Genomic DNA, 23,560 nt, shown 5'->3' on the forward strand with positions numbered 1-23,560 from the left:
AGGCTGGTGGCACCCAGCGATTACGTTAGGAAACGGCCCAGGCCATAGCGCACAGGAGGCTCCCAAGAGCGTTGCTCTGCAGTTCTAGAACACTGTACAGGAGGCCAAGTCCAGGATCCACTTTGTCCTGCGTCTTAGTCCCCTCAGGCCACCCCAACCAAACAGCACAGCTTAAACAGCGGATGCCATCCTGTCACAGCTCCGGCAGCTGCAAGTCCAAGATCGAGTGTGTGCAGGGCAGGGTTCGGGAGAGAGCAGGGGCGAGCCACCAGGTCCCTAGCCGGGGGGAACCATCACATGTCACACATGTGATGTGTGACAACACGCATGGGGCGCTGCCACCAGGGCCGCTGTCCGGGGCCTCGGGTGCAGGGTCGGTCCCGGAGGCCCGGAGCTCCCGCGGGGTGACCTCGGATACCCAGGCCCTGCCCCCTAGACGTGAGGCCGAGAGGTGTGGCCCAGGGCCCCGCCAGGAATCATGCGTCAGCACAGACTGCTTGGTGGGCCCTCGGCCCCAGGGAGACGGAGACCCCCCTCGTCAGGCAGGACGCGCTGGGGGCCTAGAGGTCCCCTGTCGGGAGCCGAGGCCCAAGGCCACACCTCCCCTCCCTGGAAACCACTCCTTGCTCCCGACGGCCTCCCCACCCCGCTCCCCCAGGACCCCTCCGGGTCAGAGGAAAGAGGCTGGCATCTCTCTGGAGAGCAGCACTTGGCAGCAGGCACAGGTGGCCCAGGCAGGCAGCCTCGGGGACCAGGACAGGACGTCCCGTCCCCGGCTCCACCCGCAGGGAAGAGCCGTTGTGGAGACAATGGTGCACGAGGCCGGAGCGCAAGGGGCGTAGACGCGGGCCTCGGCCTGGGTCAGAGGGCGGCGGGCGGGCTGGGGCCTTTCCCGGGCCCAGCAGAGACCCCCCACCGCCTCCGCCCCCACACACCCCGGAAAGGACCAGCGCTGCTCTGACAGCCACCTGTGTCCGCTGCCCTCACCTGTGGCCCCGCAGGTCATCGCCACCATCCCCACCAGCCAGCTCAAGTGCCTGAAGGAAGCAGGGCACGGGCCCGGGAAGGATGAGATGACCGACGAGGAGCTGGCCGAGGGGGAGGAAGAGATCGACCATGCCGAGCGGGAGCTCCGCCGCGGCCAGATCCTCTGGTTCCGGGGCCTCAATCGGATTCAGACGCAGGTAAGCCGCCGTGCCACCTGGCCACCCTGGCTTTCCCGCCCTCGGAGGGTGGCAAGCAAGCAAGAGGCAGAGAGCGGGCGACCTGAGCCCCCTACCAGTAGGGAAACCCTTGGGTGTTGCTGCCTCGGCGACAAGGGCCATCCCCAGGTGCGCCTGCTGGCGGCTGCGGTGTCTCGATGGCCTGTCTCTGTCACGTCCCTCAGAGCCCGGGGGCCCTCCCCCATGCCAGGTGCAGGTGTCACCGAAAGGTATCTGTTGTGACCGATAATTGTCTCTTGGGGGGCACAGACCAGCCACCGTCTGCGTGGCTGCGGAGCCTTGCGTCATTTGCCGGACACAGCCGGGTGGCAGGGGGGTGACAACCTGGAGGAGCCAGATGCCCATTACAAACAGCCTTTGGCGAGCTCGCCGTTCACGGCCTGTGTGTGAATTCTGTGCAAGCGGACTCTGGCCACAGGGTTGGGCCTTTCTGTTCATCTCAGTGTCCAAATATCAGAGCTCGGGGAGCCCGGGGTCTCCGGAGTCACCTGGTCACGGGGACCACTCGGCCTCGGGCGCTTTCCCAGGCTTCACCAGACTCGCTTGCCCGAGCAACCCCTGTTCTTTGCCCCCAACCCTTCCCAGTGGCCTTCTTGCTTGAATATTCTGTACTCGCTGTCTCTCCACATCCTCTCCTCGCACTCACTGGTGGTCCCACCACAGCCTGGCCTCTGCCCCAACGTCCCAGAGGCAGTTGTCACCAAGGGCTGTCCCTCCATCCTGCGTCAAGGCTTCTTCCCAGCGCCCTTCCATGAGCGCAGTCGGCCCCGCTCTCTGCCGTCCCCTCCATCCCACTGTCTGCTCCTCAGCCTCGCTTGCCTGGCACCCCCACTTCCCACCCACACCTTGGTCCCCGCTGCTGCGGCCCTCACACGTGCATAGTCCCACAGCGCTGGGGGCACGGGACCCAGTAGGGGCGGAAGGAAGAGCGGGTGAGAGCTCACCCCACCCTCGGCTGTCTCAGCTGCAGTCCCCCTCCTTTTACCCTGTCCCGTGGCCTCTGCTTGGGCCCTGTGGACGCCCCTTGGCCAATTCCCCGCTGCCTGCCCCTTCCCTGGCAGCCTTCACACGGCACCCCAGTGCCCCCCACGCCCCGTCTCCTCCTCTGCCCGACCCGAAGCCCCCAGAGTGCCACACCTGAACCGAGACGCCCACAGTGGCCTTGGCCCGGACCACAGTCCCGGAGCCCAGCTCCTCCCAGCCCCTGAGCTGCTGGCCGATGGCTCCGTCACCTCCCCTGAGCCAGCCGGGGCCCCAGTGCCATCCCAGACGCTCTTCCTGTGTCCGCACACAGCTGGTACGCCAGCCGTCCCCCTCGAACGCACGTCCCCAATCAGCCACCCCGGCCCCCATCCTCCCGGCCTAGCCGCCAGTGTCTCTGCCTGGCTCAGGTCTCCCTGCTGCCTCTGTTGCCCCCGGTGACACCGGTCTCTCTCCACGTTCTGTCCAGGACGCCCAGCCCCGTGCCCCTGACCTGGCTCCCACTGCTCTGCCTCCTGGGGTCCCACCTGGCACCCAGCCCCGCCTTTCTGCACATTCCCTCGAGGGCCCCTGGGCCAGGGGCATGACCTGAGAGCACACCTCTCCCCAGTGTGTGCCTCCGGGGTGTCACATGGCCTGTCACTCAGCACTACGGGCTCGTCCCAAAGAAGCTCACACAAAGGTGCCCCTCAGCAGCCGGTGCCTACCCCGCCCGGGCCTGACGCTCCTGGCGTACGCAGCTTGCCAGCTAGTGCCACACGATCCCCGGCAGTGTCACGGGGCTCAGCCTCAGGCCCCCTCCCCGACTTCTTCCCTCCCCGGGCCCCAGCCTCAGCTCTGGCCACAGGCTCTCGGCCTCCCGCCTGCCCCTCCAGCCTCTGCTCGCCGAGCCCCTCCGGTGACCCCCGTCCCCGCCGTGGCCGTGTAGCCGCTCTTCCTGTCTTAAGGGTCGAGTCCCGAGTCCCGACCGTGGCCTTCCAGCCCCTGCCTCTTGGCGTCGTCATCCCTCGCACCCTGTGTTCCTGTTACCCCGGCTGCTTTTCTAGACATGCATTCGCTATGCGTCCGTGCTGGCCACTCAGGGCCCCAGGACTCCCCGGCTCCCACATGCTCCCTCGGGGCCCCTCCTCCTCCTGCAGCCTTCTGAGTCCACTCCCTCCGTGCTCCCAGCCCAGGGCGCTAGAATTGGTGAGGAGCACAATGCCCCAGGGAACTTACCGAAACTGCAGAGTCCTGGGCTGCTCCCAGGGCTGGGGATATTGTAGGGCTGGGTGAGGCGGCCCCAAATAAGTCACCTTCAAGGAGCTCCCCAGGGATGCAAGGGGCTTCTCCAGTGGAGAAGCAGGAGGCCAGTTCTCTGGCTCATTCGTCTTTGCATCCCGAGCACCTAAGCCAATGTGGCCAGGGACGAATGTCTTAGGTCCAAATGGACCGCTGAGTGCCCAGTAGAGGAACAGGAACGACTCCGTGGCCAGATGTCCAGGTCTCCCCTCATTGCCTTGCAGCACGCCGTGAGCCCCTGCCCAGCCCATCCTGGCCCCTCGGGCTCCCATCTGTCATGCCCCAGTTCAGCGGCAGAGCCCAGTCAGCCTGAGACGGCGGGGGGCAGGCGGGGGGTGACTGCAGCAGCACCCCGCTCCTCCAGGCAGCCCCCTCCACTTCCGCTGATGAGCCCAAGGTGATGGTGCCTTTCTAGCAGCTGAGACAGCAGCCCTGCCCAGTGTGCGGCGTCTGGGGAAGGGTCAGTGGTTCCCGGCCAGCTGTGTCGGTGTGCCCACGGGCTCCCGGGCCTGCCACCGCTGCCTGGCTAGTCGAGCGGGTCCCCTCAATCAGGGTCTTGGAGTTACGGGCCGTTCTGATAATCACCGCCCATGTAGACGCTGACCAGTCACTTTATACATGGTGAAATGGGACCCAGACAGAAGGGACTTGTCCAAAGTCACCCAGCAAGAGTCTCCCCTCCCCGATCCCCTAGCGTACTCCTAGCCCTCCCCATACAGCCACTCTTCCCTCCAGAGGTCACTCTGTCACCTCACATCCCCCAAGCTCACAAGAGTGCCAAACCAATTGGCTACTTGATACTTGAGCTCGTTTTCTTAAAGAGCATCTGTTCTTTGTGATTCAAAATACCTGCTCAAAAAACAAATCAAGTCCTCCAGCTTGTAGGCATCCCCCAAGCCAAGGGAAGCATCGCTCCAGGCAGCCGGCCCTAGATTTCTGGATTTTGCGAACCACAAAGTTGCTCTCCGGATTTGGGAGGCCAGCGCAGCTTTTTACGTTGCTAAGTGAAGGCATTTTGTAACCTGCTACCTGCTGTCACCATCATTCCATACTAACGTGTTAATACACCCAAAGGGTTGGGGACCGGGGCGGGGGGGGGGGTCATTCCAGAATTGCTAAGAGTCCTTGAAATGGAGACCATGGAGCTTTTTCGAAGCGCTCATGCTGTGGTCTACTTCACGTTGCATTATGGGCCAATGAGAAGCTTCAGCAGCAAGTGGGCTTTTGGGGGGCAGGGGGCCAGTGTGAGGCATTTTGATTGATACCATCATCCCATCGGGACACCGTGAGGAGAGGTCAAATCAGAGGCAGGAAAAGCACCTTTTCCTTCCCTCGTCGCCTCTGCTGCCGTAGAGTGCCCTCTTGAGACAGACCTTAGACACCTGTTGGCCATCGAGGGAGGAGAGCCTCCCTGCCCCCAGGGAGAGGGGGCCCTATGGCCTGGGTCGTCTTCCTTCCGTGCCTTGGGGCACACTAGACGCCGTGCCAGCCCCCCGTGGCCACTCAGTGTGCCTTATGCATGGGTGTCCGCCCCGGCAGTGAGGTGCCCTTGCTGAAGAGCGGGCTGTGTGGGTGGAAGGGGGCTCGGCGGCAGAGTACACGGCAGTAGCCTTTTCCACTGCGCGTCTAGGAATCGAAATCATGCACATCTTCATCTCGGTTGGGGTGGGGGGAGTCTGAGCACTCAACTGCCTTCTTCTGAGAAGCCTGGCCCCGTGTCAGACACCCCGCTGGACCTAGCGGCCACCACAGAGCCACCGCAGGACTTGGGGGTGGCATGGGGCCCCTCGCTCTGGGCCAGAGTAGGTAGCCAGTGTGCATCAGGTCCAGAATTGCATATTTGCTTTGCTGCTCACATCATCCAGTGAACTGTATGGCACTTTCCAGAAATCAGAGCCACCCTCGAAGGCCAAAACGGCCTGCCCCCACCCCAGCCCTGGAAGGCATCCCCAAAGAGGCAGCCTAAAGCGGGCCGCGCTGGGCCGGCCTCCCCTCCCGGAAGCCAGGCACACGGTCTCCGACGGGGCCACATGCAGCGAGGCCACTGAGCCACAGGCCTGCTTCACCCCCAGGCCTCCAGGCCGGTGAAGGGCCGCGGGCGGGAAGTCGGAAGGCCCGGGGCCTCCGAGCAAGCTCGCCACGTGGCTCTCACTTCCCATAGACCCACCTGCCTTTTGACGCCTGGGAAGCTTAAAGGGCGGAGGACAAAGCAAAAGCCGTCTTTGCTCCCAGGCCCCCCCGGTCTCTCTGCTCTCCCTCCCGCCACACCTGTGGCCCTGCGGAAGGGGGCCCGGGAAGACAGAGCGGGTGCTTTGGCAAAATCCCCCCCTCTCTCTTTTTAAGTCCAGTCTTTCACCGAGAGCGCCCACGCCCACGGGGGAGCCCCCGAGTCACTGCAGGGCAGGGCGGGCCAGGCCAGCGGAGTGCCAAGCGGTCGATGCATGTCGCGTAGACCAGGGCAGGCCAGGGAAGGGCCCCTGTCCCCACGCCACCCCACCCGCGAGCACAGCCGCAGGGCACCTCGTCCTAAGGGGAGCTGTCACATGCCCCCCGCAGCCGGCCGACGCGGGGACCTGTTGACACGCGGCTTGCGATGAGCATGCGGTGAACGCAAGCGGCTCCTTCCCCGACGGTTGCTTGCGGCGCCCCCCCGCCCCGCCCTCCCGGTCTTGTGGGTGCTCGTCATTCGCTCAGCAAACCGTCCCTCTCTTGCTGGACGGCGCGGACGCACTGTCGGCTCCCAGGGAGCGGGGCGGCCTAGATGAGGCGTCGCGGTCACACCCCGAGCCCAGCGTGGCGCCCCCGTCCTCACCCAGCCCCACCCCCGCGCGCTGGCAGGGACAACAGTGCAAGCCAACCTTTATCTCATTTTCTCTCCCACAGATGGAGGTAGTGAGTACCTTCAAGAGAAGCGCTTCATTTCAGGGTGCCGTGCGCCGGAGGTCCTCGGTCCTCAGCCAGCTCCATGACGTAACCAATCTTTCTACCCCTACTCACGCAATTCTCTCCGCCGCCAATCCCACCAGTGCCGCTGGGAGTGAGTCTTGAGTCCCCTTTTCTCTCATAAATGGCATCTCGGGGGGAGAAAAGCCTCCCCGCCTCTTCCTTCTCTTTTTTTCCAGTCTTGCATCCTCCGCTCACCGTGGCTTTTCCGTTCTTCCTCCACCGCCCTGTCCAGTCCTTCCCGCCCAGACGGTGTGTCTCTCCAAAGCCATATTCTCTTATGAAATGTCCTGAGTCCATGGCACTGCTGGACCTCCTGTTCTTTGCTTTGTTTGGTTTTTTTTGGTTTTCGTTTAGTGCTCCTTCTGTCATTGGTCTTTCTTTTCTTGAACTTGTCTGCACCTGCCGATGGTTCTTCATGAACTCGGGCCGCTTCTGGTGCTGTCTGGTGTCGGGGCAGGGCCTTGCTCAGGTTCCGTGGGGAGGCCCATGGGGGGGCCCGCGGGCTCGGGGCTGCCCTCCAGGGCCGGACGGGGAGGCAGCTGCCGTCCCGGGCATCGCTGGCAGCGCAGAGCTCCAGCCCACCTACTTGGGGCGAGAGCGGCAGCTTCCAGAACTCCCCCTGCGGAGGTGTCACACTGGAGGCGGGCTCCGGGGTGGCCAGCAGCTTGTGCTCACGTGCCCCGAGCCCACGCCGCTACAGGCGTCCAAGGTGTTCCTCGGCCCGGAGTCCTCCTCACAGCCCGAGCCTGCACCCTGCCACCTTTCCACTTGTCCCCCAGGCACCTCCGCTCTTTCCGGACAGGCCTCAGGATTGGCAGGTCTTACCCCGATCCGGTCCACAGTCCCTCTCCTCCTTCCTCCGAGAAGCTGGAGAAGGAGGCTCCCTCCTCTGTGCTCCAGGGCAACCCCCTCCCCCAAGGGCTGCCCTAAGCGAGGTAGAAGCTTCCACCATTGCTCACATCTTTTTACAAAGACCAAAGGAAAGCCACTAGAGCCCCCCGAACCCGCCGCGGCGGGGTTTCCCCAACGAGCGAGAGGGCCGGGAACCGTGTGAGCCCCAACTCCTCCCGGGCCTCCTGCCTCTTGTAACAACCTCGAGATGTCAAACACCAGACAGTGAGCCTTCGAGTATGAGCCCAGAGCCCCCCGGGATGGTTCGATGCTACCTGTTTCCTTTCCTTCCAGTGAGACCCGGCAACTCTCACCTCCGTGAACACATCGCTTCCCCCCAGACGGGAGCCGTTAACTACGCTTTTTCCCTCACCAGACTCTGGGATTTTCTTTTTGCTTGATTTCTTCTCTTTCTCTTTTTTCTTTTGTCTTTCTTTGTCTTCCCTCCCCTCCCCTTCTTTGTTTTTCTTCTTTTTTTCGTTTTCTTTTTCCTTTTTTAGGACCTGGTGAGAGGTCCCCAGTGGGGGGCATCCCTCCTCTTGCTTACACTATCGTTTCAGGCCACTCTGCCCTTTAAGGAAGGGATGTGGGCCGCACCAGTCCCCGCCGGACCACCTTGTCCCCTCCGGAAACAGCACGTGTGCATGCACACACACCCACACACACACACACACACACACACACACACACACCCCTTCCCCAAACCACGGACCGCACACACCTCCAGCTCCCTTGCACACTCAGTGGGCTCCCCACCCGGGCCACAAACATTAGCCAACAGCCATCATGTAGGCGGGAGCTTGTCCCAGAGGGGTCTTGCCACCACTCCACCCAGAGAGGTGTGCAGGAGGCTCAGCTCCAAGTCACTTGAGGACAGAAACGGGTCTCGGCCCCCGGGAGCGCCTCAGCTAGGGCCTGGCTGAGGCAGCAGCACCCCCCTTCCTGGAAATGAAGGGACAAAAGGGGGCGTGGGTCGGCCCAAGGGGCACATACTGACCTGCCCCTGTTCTTCCCTCTCCCTTGACTTTTTTCCATACGTTTCTTTGCCAGCTCTCTCTGCACTTCCTGTCTGTCTGTCTGTCCATCTGTCTGTTGACTTGCGGGGGAGGGGAGGCAGCCGACAGAGCCCCCACTCGTCACACCCCTCAGGCCTTCTCCACTCCGGGGCCAGCCAGGGCCACCCTCTGGGAACCTGGCGAGGCCTGCTGTCTCTTGGCTCCCTCTGGATTCCTTGGGCTTCCTCCCTGGCGGTAGGCTCTTTCTCTCCTGTCTTCCTAGCGCCTTCCTTCCTTCTGCAGCCATCTCTCATCCCACTTCCCACTCTGGGGAGCCCAGCAGTGCCTGGTAAGAACAGTGCGAGAGACACCCCCCGCCCCCCGGTCACGAGCTACTCCAGGGGGATCGAAAACTCGTGCCTGACCAAAAACAGGGCCACCGTCCCTTCCACCCACGTGCCACCGGGTGAGGAACGGGCCCCAGTGAGAGCGGAGCACCTTCTGTCTGAGGAGGGTGCTGCTGTGATAGCGAGGGGGTCCCCAGGTCCCAACCTACGAGCACCAGCCTAAAAGGCTCATCCCACTTGAGCAGCCGCACCTCAGAAAGGACCCCCCATGGAGGAAGATGCTGGCAACACCAGGGGACATGCCTGCTTCTGGAAGCCACCAACCAAAAGCACTTCCCGCCATCATCACTGTGTGGCAGACGGGTTTGGAACTCAGAACCGGCCCCCAGTGCAAGATGTGAGGACCTAGAGAAGTCATTAAGCCCGGCACCCTCTTTGGACGAATCAGGACAGGGCACGGGGGACGGGGAGGGGGGTAGCCACTGGCCCTCACCCCCTCTGGGAGCTTACCGGAAGGAAGGCCAGGCGCAGCTCACAACAGAGCTCCTCGCCTAGCCGAGGGGCAGCCTGGCAGAGGCTGCAGTGCTCACAGGCCGCAAGGTTTTCCCGAGGAAAACCCCAGCCCTTTCTTACGGGAAGATTCCTGTCCCCTGCGCCCACCGCCCCGCCGGTCTGCCCGTGATTGCACAGGCCGGGGCAAGTCTCTCCAGCACACCGGGCCTCTGCTCTGACTCACTCCCGCCGAGAACCCCGGGCTCTCCCGGCGGAAGGCCCAGTGCCGGGCGAGTGCAGGAGCCCCAGGGCCGCAGGGCAGGGGACAGGGCTCACCGACACAGGTCCCAGCGCGCAGCGCGGTGCAGGGGGAGCCGGAGGCAAGGGACAGCCCCCTGGAGGGGTGAGCAGGGACGGTTGGCGGCGCAGAGATCCTTGGGGCTCAGCACACCCACGCTCACACGCACCCATGATTTCCAGCCAACCTCCGGGCCCCCGGGCTTTCTACACCCACGTGTCTTTGCGGCTTCTGGATCTGGGAGCCCCAGTCGGTCCCCACTGCCCTGGCCACACACGGCGACCTCGCATCCCCAGGACGGCTCACTCAGCCTTCTCGTTCTTGGCCAGGGCATCACACCTGCCCTTCACGGGCCGCCACCTCCAGGCCACCCCCCAGCTCGCACGGGACCTTGGCCGTCGTCGTCCCTGCGATCGTTGACCAGCCCTGTCCGCCTTCCGGAAGCTAGCAGGGACTGCCATCCCGTGCCCCATCCCCAGGCCCGTCAGGCCCGGCCCGCTCGCACCCACTCGCGCTGCAGGACACCCGGGCCCACTCCCCGGCTGGGTGCGGGGGCCCAAAGGCCTGGCCCGACGGGGTGTTGTGCTCACTCGGGTTCACTCCCGGGCAGCAGGCGGGCGCCAGGTGGCTGCCCCCGGGCCTGAGCGCCCCGGCGCCCCCTCCCAGCCACACCTGCATTGCCTGCTCCCCCCACCCCGCTTGGCCCCCTGGCTCCCCCAGCCCCCCGCGGTGGCAGAGCGGGCTCCTGACCCAGCCGGGCCACAGCGGCAGGGGAGTTTGGTCAGATGCGGCCCGAAGGGCTCCCTGGGGCTGTTTGGTTCCGACCCTCCGAGCCAGGAACAGCCCGTAGCAGTTGCTTTGTTTGAATTGCCTTTTGCAACACGAAAGCCTTCCATCCAACTTGGCAAAGCCGATGCCAGGTAAGCGCCCCCGCCCCCGATTTCCTGGGACACACCCTCTGGGGCCTGGGGAGCCGAGCTCATCGCACACTGCAGGGCAGCAGCCCCGCGGAGGAAGGAGCCTTGCGGAGGGCAAGCAGTCTTGTTTGCTGGAGTTTGCGCCTTTCTCGGGAACTTCGTTGATTCCAAGCCAAGTCTCTCCGCTCGGGCTTCTGGGAACAGTGTGCTGGCATCTTGTCTCAGCTATTCGCCAGCGTTGTTTCCACATTAGGAATAGCTTCAGCCGCGCCCTGCCCGAGCCTTCCCGCCACCGAGGGCCCGACCACAGGGAGGGACCTTCCGGCTCCTTCCTAACGGACCGGCTGGCTCGAGGCCTGAGGCAGACCCAGAACCCCTGCTCCCAGCCCTCCCCAGTAGGCACTTCCAGGCTGACTCCCGGGGCTGGGAGCCAGAGCCCGGGAAGCTCAAGACTTATTCGAGGCCCTGCAGCCGGACGTGGCCGGGATGAAAAGCCAGGCCGACCACCCGAAAGGCCCGGGACGCACCGTGCCTGGGTCAGCTCAGTGCAGCAGCTTGTTGACAGCAGCAGCGTGAGTCTGGACTCTCCCAGGCCGGGCCCAGGTGCATGCACACAGGACGGGAGGTAAACTTCACGAAAGGTGCCGGCCGTTAGCATTTTTGACTTGCCAACGCGCACAGAGCCCTGTCTTTAGTTTGGTTTGGGGTTCGATCCCTCAGAAAGGAGTTTGCCTTTTCACACGTCCTGATTCCATGGTGAGGAAAGGGAGCCTTCCTCTTCGATTGTGGGTATGTCACCCCACGCCTCTTTGTGTCCCATCCAAGCCCCGAGATACCCCCTCATGCGTACAAGGATGCTTTGGGGCCTGGGAGCCCCGAAGTTCCTGGAAAGCAGTTCCCCTGGCTCTCCCCAGCCGCTATGTGCAGAATGTGCTATAAACCCACAGCCTGGATGCCAGGAGAGCAGAAGGTCCCCTTCCTCCCGTAGAAGACTCTGGATGAGTGGCTGGTACAGAGGCAGGCGTGCCCATCAGGCATGAGGGGGCTTTGAGAGAGCAGCAAGACAGGAGCAGGGGGCGGATAGCATGACGACCCTGCCCCAGCCAGGGCCTGCGTGTCCCATGGTACAGAGCAGAAAAGGCCAGAAGGTTGTCGAACCCAGTTTCTGTTGTTGCCGTTGTCATCATTGTTCAGGGGCCTTTGCTTTTCTTTTTCTCTTCACTTCTTTTCTTTTCATTCCCTTTTTGCATTCCTTTCCTTGGGTGGGTGTTCCCTCCTCGCCTCGCCTCCCCGTTTCCACATCCCCTCTCCACCCCCATCAGCACCTGCATTGCAAACTTGAGCGATGGGAGGTCAGACCAAAAGCGGAGCACGTCCACTTGGAACCGCGACCTTCAGCCCCGCTGCCGCCCCGTCCCCAGCCATCCATCAGCAGCATGGTCATGTGTCACAGTGTGACATAAGCACCCCTTCTGCTTTGGCTCCGTGTGGCTGGAGCGGCGCTGTGGGCTCGAAGTGTCACCCTGCCTGTCCCCGCTGACGGAGCTCTCGGCTCGGACAGCAAAGCACAAACCGAGAAGTAAGCTTCTGTTAAGTGTAGATGGTCACAAGCCCCAGAAGAGAAGAAAGCAGAGCAAGAGAAGTGTCGGGAGGGCTATTCTGGATGAAGGTTGTCTGGGGACGGCCTCTCGAAGGGTGGATATGTGAGCCGGGTTCTGAACAAAGAGATAAGGCCAGCACGGGACATCCTGGCAAAAGAATCTAGGCAGCGGAAGGGGCAGGTGTCATGTTGCCGGGGGGACCCGAGCTAGCTGGTGAGAGGTACTTTCAGCAGCCGCCCACTGAGCCCCTGCCGCGCGCGGCCACTGTGCTGGGTGCTGGGAGCCGGGGTGGTCAGTGAACCAGACAGACCCCAGTGTTCAGGGGCCTGCGGAAAGGAGGCGGAGGAGGGAACAATGGGCAGGGGCGGTGAATTGAAAGTGAGCCACGCCGGGGAAGAAAGGAACAGGTGCAGGGTTTCTGAGGGAGCCGGGAGGTTTGAGCCTGGAAACAGAAAAGGTGAGGGGGGGCCAGGAGGCTCCCTGGGGAGGAGGCTTCCCAGCGGAGGGAACAGCTTGTGCGAAGGCCTTGAGGTAGGAGCGTGGGAAGAGCCAGGAGGCTGAGGCTGGAGACAGTCAAGGATAAGAACTGAGGCAGGCCCTGACCCCCGCCTATTAAAGGGTTCAGATGGGCGGAGGGTGTGACAGGCTCTGGCTTCGGTTTGACCGGATTTCTTGGGCTGCTATGAGAAGAGACCGCAGAGGCCAAGGGCAGCAGCAGGGAGACCGAGGAAGAGGCGTGGGGTGGGGGGTGAGGTTACAGTGGCAGGCCGAGCCCCGAGCCTGGAGATAGAGATGTGGGGCTGGTCAGCAGACAGATGCCACTTGGGGTCACAGCAGCTAGGAAACGTGGGGGGTGGGGGGAGGCCCAAAGATGAGCCCCGGGGCCCTCGGGTGTCAAGGGATGGGGAGAGGATGGAGAACCTGGGGCCCCGGCTACAGCCAGGCAGCAGGGCTGTGGCGTGGGGAGCATTGAGTGCCCAGCTGGGGACGTCCCTGGGGAGCAGGGGGCCAGGAAGGAGCTACTGGCAGCGGCTAGAGAGGACCACAGCACCGAGAGGGTCTCTTTTTTAAGACAAGATGTGTGAGCAGGCAAGGGAGGGGGGCAACATGCTTAAGTGGGTGCAGGGGCCGGGGGAGAGGGCACCCAGGCAGTGCTGGGGCAAGCAGAGCTGCTTCTCGGGCCTCAGGAAATGGGGGGCACAGCGGGCCCCGACCTGACCCTCCTCAGCCTTCCCAGACGCCGTGGCCCTAACCCTAGGAGGCATCTTTACTGGGAAGTACTTTTCGTGTCTGTAACGTTTACGGTCACTGGACTTTTGGGGGGCTCGGGGTCCAGCTGGGTGAATGCCCCACTGCTCAGGGTGGACCCAGGGCAGCCCCATCCCTGCTGGAATGCTGGGCGTCCCCACCAGCTAGGCTGGAGGGCAGGGGCTGCCAGGGGCCCCAGAGACGTCCGCCCCACGGGCGGGAGGCAGGGAGGCTCAAGAGGCCGGGCAGTCAGGGCCTCTGGCCTTGGGGGCCAAGCCCCAGGGGCCGCCAGGGATTCAGGGGAGCCACGGAGGGCTCTAGGGTGGAGAGGCCGGGGAACCGGGGGCTGCGGGACATGCTGATGCGCGGCACTGGGGTGGGGGATCGGCGGCCCTGGGACCGGCAGCCGGGAGTGACCCTCAGCCCCTTCGGTTGGACAGAGCTGACAGCCGCTGTGCAGGCTGGGACGGGCCCATGCGGCTGCGGACACGGGTGGTGCGGTGGCACGGACAGCCTGGAGGGCGGCAAGGTCCCTTTGGAGAGGTGACCCGAGGGAGCCCGCCCTGGGCCTCGGCTGGAGCTTGAGGAGCAGGGCAGGGCGTGGAGGAAGGGCCCTGTTTCAGCTCAGCCTCGCTCTCTCTCGTGCTGGGACACGCTGAGCTCTGCCATGGGGCGGTCCCAGGTCCCCCCAGCACCCCACCCCGCGCGTGAGCTCGGGTCTCTAGGGCAGGCCTCTCTTCTCGAAGCGTTGGCTGGTTCTCACCTAACCAGCGTCCCAAGAGGTTAGTTCTTCGGGGCTCTTCGGGGTTGCGGGGCCTGAAAACACCCCATCAGAACACCAACACCGAGCACCTTGATGACAGGCTGAGGTCTCACGCGGGGAAGTGGGACGTGGAGGAAAGCTGACTGTCCGCCAGCTGTCAGACACTTGGGGTGACACAAGCCTAGCCTCGAGTCCCCGGCCGCGTGGGTGCGTGAGCAGCCCCGGCGCCACCTGCCACCTCGCTCCGTGGAGGCAGCAAACAAGGCTGGTGGCAAGAGGGTCATTAAACCGGGAGGAGCGCCCTGAAGGAACATTCCAGAACTGCAGAAGCTAGAGAGGGAAGGGCTGGCTGCCGTTTGGGGGCAGGCTTTGGAGTTGAGCCAGGCACGGGGAGACCCGAAGATGGGTTTCAGCAGGGGTTCGGCCATCAGGGGACCCCGGTCCAATTGAGGGGAGCCGCTCAGCTACAGGAAAGCGTGTAGCCACTGTGGCCAGGTCACTGCTGCCAGGCTTACCCCCCAGGCCCCCAGGCCCGGCGGTGTTGGGGTGCGGTGACCTGAGGGCTGTGGCCGACAGCTGGGGCAGACACCGCAGCACCGCCACGCAGCCGCGACAGATGTCCCGGCAGCTCCCCCACAATTCTGGCACCAGAAAAGGCCCAAAGAATGAGGCTCCATCTGCAATGCCTCCAAAACGTGAATTCTGTTTCTTTGCATTAAAGTGTCAAATGAATCTCACCTCGATTTCTGGGTGACTCCTTTCTCAGAGGCCAGCCTGGGGGAGTCAAGGGAGTGAGGGCAAATAGTTGGCCATCTGTAACGCAGAAGATGTGACTTCACCAACTTCCGAGAAAATCCTCACCAGATGTGAGATCTGGGGTTAGGAAATCCCAGTTTTCCCGAGCTCTGGCTCACTGACTTTGCTTCAGGTGACTTAGGAGCCCTGTGCTTGGCCACGCGATGGCAGTGCCGGGATCCAGACAGCGGAGGGTCGAAAGGGACTCATTGTGAGCGGGACAATTCACGGTCTAACCTAGGGGCCGCCGACTTTTCCTCTCAAGGACCTTCAAGTAATCAGGGTTAGCTTTGCAGGCCAGGTCTTGGTCACAACTAGCCAGCCCTGCCCTGGGATCTCCAAGACAGCCGTAGACGACCGTAGACCATGCAGAAGCCAACGGCGTGGCTGTGTGGCAATAACACTTTAGAAGACCAAGCGGAGGGCCAGCGTGAGCCCTTGGGCCACAATCGGCCAACGCCTAGTCTAAACCAAGAACACCAAGCCCTAGAACCTTCGACCTGGAAATGACTTTAGAACTGATGCCGTGTCCATCCACTCACATGGGGAAGAGCTGGCTGGTCCATCTCAGCACCAGGCCAGCTGGCTCGTGCGGGGCCCAGCAGAGGCCTTCCCAGCAAGTCGGGCTTCTAGAACCAAGAGGGAGCCCAGGTGGGGGCACCAGGGAGGGAACAGAGAGAGGCAGCGGCTCTGTGGCTCATGGGCCCGGCGACATTCGAGCACTCACGGAGGCGAAGGTGTGATCGCACAGACCGAGGGGCTAGTTCTGGGAGCAAGATTCCGCAGGAGGAGAGGTGCGGGGGTCAGAGGGTGCCTGAGCTCGGCTGGGGCCGAGGGCCACCATAGCCGGGGCCCAGGGCACTGTGGGAAGCTCTTCCCTGCGGAGTTATGCTGATCCGAGGTCTGCCAGTGACAGTGGGACAGCCAGGGAAAAAGCCTGAGTAGAGGGAGAACAGGGCAGATTCCAGGAACTAAAAGAAGTTGTCTGGCTTGGAAAGTGAAGAGGAGGAGGAGGAGGAGGAGGAGGAGGAGGAGGAGGAAGAGGGAGTGCAGGCCGGGGAGGGCTGGAGAGGCAAGTGGCGCCAGATTGCAAAGTGCCTGTGAAGGCAGGAGACCCGAAGGCAGCGGGGTCTGCGAAGGGAAGTGACCACCAGTCGGAGGCACCCAGCCACGGGCTGGGGGGGCTTCAGGAGGCAGGAGCAAGCGTCGCGGGGGATCAGGGCACCCAAGCAGGACAGGTTTAGTGGGTGCATATCAAAAGTAGGGTCGGATGCCTCCAGACGGGAGGGTGGCAGGCTCTCGGGCCTGGAGCTCTGAGGGGGGGCCTGGGCCACAGCCCCCGGCTACAGCCAGGTGAGCCCCGTGGTGGTGGTCAGGGCCGGAAGGCGGGCCCGGGCTTATGAACGGAGAGGAAGAGGAGGACCAGGGCCAGGCCAGGGCTCTGGGGCCCCGTGGGACAGAGGAAGGAGAAGTGGAGGAGACAGGGCCAGAGCGGCCGGTGACGTAGGAGGAGGGCCAGGCCGTGGCAGTGTCAGGGAAGGCGGGAGGAGCTTCCAGAAAGAGGAGCAGTCAGCTCTATTGGGTGCCCCTGAGAGACCACATAAGACGGGGACACAAAAGTAGCCACTGGACTTAGCAGCAAGGAAGGCTGATGGCCCTATGGGTCTGGGCATGGCGGGTGCTGGCGACAGTCGGGACAGAGTGGAGGACTATAGAGAAGCCAGGGAGGGAAACCCCACTGGAGAAAGGCCAGCCACGCGCCCATAGGCCGGGGACCTTCTCTTACCAGAAAGTTCTGCCGCCTTTCTGGTAAGAGGAAGTGGAGAGTCCACTCTGTAGCATTGTCCCTTTGTGGGGTCACCTTTCTGTCCTCCCAAATTGGAGCTCACATGTGGCAGAGGGCCCAGGGGCCGCCTAAGCTGCCCCTGCTTCCCAGTGCTGGGAAGCGGGAGGCAACAGCCAACAGTCCTGCGCAGTGGTCACTCTCGAGTTCCAAAATACCTGCCCAGGCCGGCCCAGAGAAAGCCGCTGCCACGTGTCCTGCAGAGGGACCGGTTGATGGGACGTGGACCCCAGCCTGAGGGCCCTTGCCGCCCCCGCCGTCCCTTTCCCGCGGATGAACATTTGTCACGCAGCCTAGCTTGCGCTCTTGGTGTGGGTGGACGTTGCCGGCGCCGGCCAGCCACTGACTGTCTCCTTGTTTCCTTCTTTGTCTCCTCCCTCCGTCCCTCCGTCCCTCCGTCCCTGCTCCCGCCGCGGGCCCCTGGGCGCCGCGTCCCCCTCCAGATCCGGGTGGTGAAAGCATTCCGTAGCTCGCTCTACGAGGGCCTGGAGAAACCCGAATCCAAGACGTCCATTCATAACTTCATGGCGACGCCCGAGTTTCTGATCAACGACTACACCCACAACATCCCCCTCATCGATGACACGGACGTGGACGAGAACGAGGAGCGCCTGCGGGCCCCCCCGCCCCCGTCCCCCAACCAGAACAACAACGCCATCGCCATCGACAGCGGCATCTACCTGAGCACGCACGGCACCAAGTCCGCTACCTCGTCAGTGCTTTCTTCCAGACCGGGGAGCCCCCTCCACAGCGTGGAGACGTCCCTCTAGGGGAGCGCTCGGGGCGCCGCACACACGCACGGCCGGCTGGGCCTGCAAGGACGCGGCCGAGGCGGCTGGAGACGGGCTCGCAGCGCGGCGCTGGCAAGAAGCCTCCCACCCGGGGCTTCTGACCTGGGACCCAGGACGAGGACGGAGAAGCCGGAGCGTGAGAACAGCTGTGTTTCCCTTTTTTCTATCGGAGCTTTTTTTTTTTTTTTTTTTTTTCTAATGAACACGACAATTCCACCAGATGTTGGCGGCTGGGGCTGTGCGGTGGGGCAGGGGGCTGGTGTCAGGTTTTGTTGTTTTTTTTTTTTATTTCCCTGCACCCGCCGGAGAGCGGTGGGCCCGGTAGGTTCAGACGGAAAGAGAAAGGACGAACGTTGCTCCGCAGGGCCGGGGGGACGGCCCCGCCCGGACAGCCCCCCCAAAAGCTGGGAGCCGCCTGCAAATGTACCCGCATCACCGAGCGCCCCTTCCCCAGGACCACGTGCGGTCTGTCTGTGTGTGCGTGTGTGCGTAGATAAGTGCGTGCGTATAGACATATACGTGCACAGATGACCAGATGCATATTTAAAGAATAAGGAGCTATTTATCAGCATGATATTTCCATTCCTCTTATCAGGTGTTTTCATTTTGAAATTTCATTATTTATTGTGGCAGGTTTTTTTCAGGGAACGAGACTGCGAGAATATCTTTTTGGTTGCTTGCCCCCCCCCCGCCCTCCGGCCTCCCCAATCGCGGCCCCCCCACCTCCCGCCCAGCCTCCGTTCTCCACCCCGGGCCTCTGTCTCGCACAGTCCCGGGGACCGTCGCTGTGCAGACCCCTGGGAAGGTCGGGGAGAGAGACACGAGGCCGGGGCGGATCTAATTGGAACTCTTGCACTTTGAGACCCCTGCCTATAGCGGAGAAACAAACCCTTTCAATGGAATTTTTTTATTTAAAAGGAAAATACCAAAGTATTGACGAGAATGATCCCCTCCAGTAGGTGGAAAGGGGAGTTTCGCTCTCGGTTTCCGTCGGTTTCGGCTCCCAGTCCTGAGGTCGGCCTCGTGGACTCTCTCTGTCCGCAGCCCAAGTTCAAGAGTATGAAGTGCCCCCCCCCCACCGCCTCGTCGACCCCTTGGCAGAGCCCAGAATCCCGGAGCAGCCCCAGGGCCCCGAGGTAGGGGGGTGGCGGGGAGAGCAGCGCGAGCCAGGTGGAAGGTGGCACAGGAAGAGGCACCATCCAAACCCAAGAGGAGCGGACGCGACTGCAAGCGAGAAGGTGGGCTGAGGGATCTGTCGAGTGACTGGGCCAAGGTCTCAGTCGCCACCTGCCAAAGCACCCTTCCGACCCGGGTCTTCTCGTTCAAGGACAGCTCTGACCCACGGAGGCATGGCTTCGTGTCTGCAGCTACCTGCGGCGACGCAGGGGACGCAGATGCAGAAGTGCAGCCCCTGGGAGCAAGGGCACCTGGGAGCAAGGGCACCTGGCTGCTGCTGCTCCTGCCACACCTGTGGCTCCTCCTCGTGCGCCCCGGAAGGCTGAGGAGGTCAGCTTCGCCGAGCCGGCGGAGCCCCGTGTCTGCGGGTGGGAGAGCTGGGCCTGGGCTCCCCAGACGGTTCCCTCGGGGACCTCTCCTTGCCGTATGGGCACCGCTGGTGCCAAGCCTCAGTTTCCCCCGAACGCACACTAACCAGGGAGGGAAATGCAGGAAAAGCAGAGGCTCCTTTACCTTCTGAATTCATCTGTCTCGCGTTTTGCAGAGAGGCCACTGAGGCCCGACCACAGCTTGTACATGTGCCTATCACTTGGGCCTGAGGCTGAGCCACTGAGGGACAGCGGGGGGCTGAGGGACACGGGTCAGAACGGAAATGCAGGTGTGGATGGGCAGCGAGGCTGGCTCACCCGTCACGTCCCCTGTGCTGCACCCACCGGCAGGGGACTCGTCTCACCTCCACCTGCCTGTGTGAGCATCCGGGTGGACATCCCAAACACGCTCGGTCCCTACCGTTAACGCGAATGCCATGTCACCCCTGAGCAGGAGTAGTCCAATCTCGGGCAAAGGAATTTCAGTTAGAAAAGAAAATCCCACTCAAAATGCCAGCTACAGATAACTTAAAGCCATCCCTTTATTCCAAAGGGCACATCGAGAATGTTACCCATTTGTAAACTGTTCCCTAATGTCCTTGTTTCAACAACAACAAAAAGGGCAACTCAATTTGTTGAGGGTCTGTGTGTTCTTAAACTAGAAATAAAATCGGAAATCTTTCAGTTGAAGAAGATAAGCTGCATACGCTCTGCTCATGGGCTTCTTTTCATTCTCTGTTAGAGACACCTCGGTAGAACAAATGGTCAACATATATTAAACAAAAACCCTCACTGCTGCTGTACAAAGTTGCCTACTGTGTGTGTCCATTGTTGAGTTTCTACGTTGCCTTTCCTCGGGGTGTGGGGTTCAGAAAAGGGGCGCCGTGACCTCGGATTGTCGCTCTGGTTTCTGTACAGTCTTCAGGCCGAGGGACCTGTCTCGTGAGGAAGCCCCTCTCTATAAAAGCATATTATACGGAATGGCTTGGTCAACTGTGTTCAGTTCTTAAATATGTTTTACCTTTTTATTTGCCTGTTATAAAGTTGAACAAAAATTATCTTCGTGAGGAAGACCAGATGCATAATAATTTCGAGTCTGTAGTTGAATTTCTTAAAGAATAGACCAAAATTTCTGTGTATTAAAAAAAAAAAAATGAAAGGCTGCTACAGTCCCAGTCTGGGTAACATGTGTGATTTATTAGTTGGTGAATTCTCGTTTGGAATGAAAAGGAGGTGTCTTCACCCGCTTCACCAAGCTGCGACGAGCCCCAGGAAGGGTGTGCGGAGCGCCCCCTGGTATGCAGCCACCTGCCCAATCCTTCTGGAAGGAAGAAAGGGCTCGGCTGCCCTGTGGGGTCGGAGGCCCTGCTAGCCGAGGTTTGCATGGTGGTCCTCTAACTGTCGTGGCCTAGAGGATCCCAGCCTGAACGTCCAGGCCGGGGTCCTCAAAGGAAGGTGGCAGGGGCCACCAACCCAAATGTTAGAACCCTGGCACACATGCGGCCTCCCTCTTTTTCTTTATTGTGGCCAAAGATATAGAACATAAAAGTCACTGTCCTGACCGTTTTGAAGCAAACAGCTCGATGACATCAAGTAGTTTCACAGCGCTGCGCAGTCATCCCCACCATCTGTCCCCAGAATATCTCTATCTCCCCGAACTGAAATGTGTCCGCATTAGACATTAATTCCTCATCGTGCGCCCCGAGGTCCCCGTGCCCAGCATCCTTCCTGTCCCTGAATCGACTGCTCCAAGAGACGCTGCCTAGTGTCCTCGAGCTTCACGCGCATTGTAGCCTGTGTCAGAATTCCCTGCTTTATTTTATTTTTTTTATTTATTAATTTTTTGTATTTCCTGCCTTTTTAAAGCTGAGTAACATTCCACTGCGTGGATGGACCGCAGTTTCCCTACCCGTTCACCCGTCAGTGGACCGCTGGGTTCCTTTCTGCCTTTCGGCTACCGTGAACCATGCTGCCATGGACACGGGTGTGCAGATATGTGTTTTGAGTCCCTGTTTTCAATCCTCTTGGGTCTACATGCACGAGTGGGGTTGCCGGGTCATCGGTAGTGCTAGGTTTCATTTTTTGAAGAGGTGCCGCACTGTGTTCCACGGCGGCCGCACCATTTTAAACTCCCGCCAGCAGCACACGAGGGTTGCAATCACAGACTTCCCCTTTAAGCCAAAGCCATGGAAAGAAAACCCATTATTTCATTCACTTGTTCGCCGGGTCATTCCCCCGCCCGTTCCTTCGCACACTTGGTGTCTCTGAACACCTGTGGGGAGGGGAGCCTCTGTGCTCTGCGACCCACCCCCTGCCCACAAAGGCAGCTCGGGTCCAAACCTTGCAAATGACAACCACGGTGACAGCCAAGACTACCCACATCTCCTTTCCCTGTGTTGCTATTTTTCCACTCCACACATCACCCTTCCAAACTTGGCAATGCCAGCGGATGCCTTTTCCAGGGAAGCTGCCAAGAAAGGAGAAAAAGCTCCACCCGCCCATAAAAAAGCTCCCCCCCCCCACCACCACGAGTCCATACTTCTAAAAAAGGCAAAAAGACAAATAACACAAAACAGCAAACAAATAGCAAAGAGCCCTTGCTTCACGGATGTGTGAATCCACCTCGAAGCACAAGGCTGAGCGAGCTTAGATGGGGCCGGATGCCACGTCAAGACAGCTGGCACCTTAGGGAGCGATGCCGCCCCCCACGTTGCTCATTCCTGCCTGTGGACACTCTTCCGCCCCCGCTACCAGGTACACCACAGGTTCCCGTGCACAGACCGGTAGCTGGCCAACTGAGGTGGCGCAAGGAAGCGCTCCGACGCTCATTCCTTCACGAAGCCCGCCAGGGTTTCACCATTTTCACCAGCAGGTGCGGGAGTCCAGGGAAGGCCCGGGGTGAGCTGCCGAAGTTCCACAGGCTGGCGGGTGGGGCGGTGGCTAAAGTAGCAGAAGTTAGCGTCCCCAGCTCTGTCCCCAGCTCCGGGGGCCAGGAGTCAGGGACACGGGTGTGGGCAGGGCGGAGCCCCCTCCCAGGGCTCTGGGCGCCGAAGCTCGTCTCTTCCAGCTGCTGCCCTTGGCCTTCCTTGGCTGCCAGACGCACGGCTCCCATCTCTGTTGTCACACGGCCGTCTCCCTCTGCACACTCCACCACTGTGTCTTACAAGGTCACCAGTCATCCTGGCTTCGGACCCAGCGGACTCCCATAGGATCTCATCTTACATTGACAATTCCTACAAAGACCCCATGTTCCAGGGGTTAGGACACAAACACATCTTCCGGGGGCCGGGTCCACTGCACCACAGCTTTCCAGAGACTGGCCCAGGTTGTCCTAGAACCCGGATTGCCCCCACCCCACCCCACCCCACTCCTTCAACCGGTTCAACAGGCCAGGCGAGGCTCGGCGATTTATCACTTTCCAGTAAGGAAGATGTGCTCTGAACCGAGAAGCTCGCGGAAGCTTGGGCTTTCAGAACATCTTATCTGCCTCCTGCATTGCTGACCGGTGCCTTCCCTGCTTCTCTGTTCCGAGGACGGCACACTGAAGGTACAGCTTCGGGCCCCAGCCGCAGCGGGGCAGACGGATGACCCCAGAGCGCCCGGCGCTGACAGGACAAGGCCCAGGGGCCAGCCCGCGAGGCCTGCAACTCCCGCCGGGCAGCAGGACAGGCACACAGGCGGGCCAAGGGCTCTAAAACAGCAGTCAGAAAAGAGTGAAAATAAAAATAGCAACCAGCAATCCCAGTCTGACATCATCTGGTCCAACCTGCTCAATTTACCAAGTGGGAAACCGAGTCCCACAGAAAGAAAGGAACCGGCCTGCTATGCGGTAGGCATGAAAGGAAACCTAGAGCTGCATAATCTCCACCCAGCGCCGCTAGCCCCGAGCTATGCTTTCCCAGTTCAGCTCGGGCCTCACAACCTGGGGTGGGGAGGGTCACCAATCCCTCCAGGGCTTGATCCAACCATCCTCCCTTCCTTCTGGTAGGCCCCGGGGCAGGGGGTGGCGAGCAAACAGATTGAACAGGTGCAGACGGAGAGAACTCGCCAGAGGGCTGGCCCGGACCCCCCCACCCAGCCCTCCCATCCAGAGCAGGCGGTTCTGATTTCTGAGAGCTGAGAAAACAACCTCGCACCCAGCGGGGAGGGGTGGAGGGCAGCTGCTGCCTCACCGGAAGCTGAAGCTGAACAGATCCAGAGAAACTGAGGCTGCTCTAAGAGCCTGTGATCTGGTCAGGGGAGAGAAGACAGATTCCAAAGGTGAAACAGCCGTGGCCCAGTTCCATGGAAACCGACAGTAAGCAGCCAGTATCCAAAGCCCGTGCTCCCCTGGCAACAACGTCACAAATCCAGGGAAGCACCTGGGACAGTCCCCGGGCCCCCACACCATCATGTCTTGAGGGACAGTCCCACCTCGATGGCGTGTGGAGCCCAGTGGGGATTCCCAGGAGAACCACCTAGGCTGCTTGGTTTCTCTAACGCACCCAAAAGCAGGTCTTCTGGAAGAACTGCCCTTCGAGTGGGTCAGGAGGGTGCCGTGGCCCCGAGATTCCCCAGGCTCTCCATCTAGAGTCACAGTCTTGACGTTAAAGAAAACTCCATCA

The 23,560-nt window shown here is 61.5% G+C and overlaps 1 protein-coding gene across 4 annotated transcripts in view; it reads left to right on the plus strand.

The window, feature by feature from the left end:
- ATP2B3 (ATPase plasma membrane Ca2+ transporting 3) overlaps positions 1-20,131 on the plus strand; it is a 62,646-nt gene extending 42,515 nt beyond the window's left edge. For 2 of the 4 annotated variants that reach the window (XM_041741987.1, XM_041741988.1), the window contains exons 20-21: positions 1,002-1,184; positions 17,065-20,131. In XM_041741987.1, the coding sequence (XP_041597921.1) occupies positions 1,002-1,184; positions 17,065-17,391 (510 nt within the window). In that variant the 3' untranslated portion in view covers positions 17,392-20,131. Of the gene's footprint in view, positions 1-1,001; positions 1,185-6,368; positions 6,523-17,064 lie in introns of all 4 variants that reach the window. The other 2 variants (XM_041741991.1, XM_041741989.1) reach the window with 2 other exon arrangements.
- Positions 20,132-23,560: the final 3,429 nt, after the last annotated feature.

This window comes from Vulpes lagopus, chromosome X (assembly GCF_018345385.1).
Source record: "Vulpes lagopus strain Blue_001 chromosome X, ASM1834538v1, whole genome shotgun sequence".
Lineage (NCBI taxonomy): Eukaryota > Metazoa > Chordata > Mammalia > Carnivora > Canidae > Vulpes > Vulpes lagopus.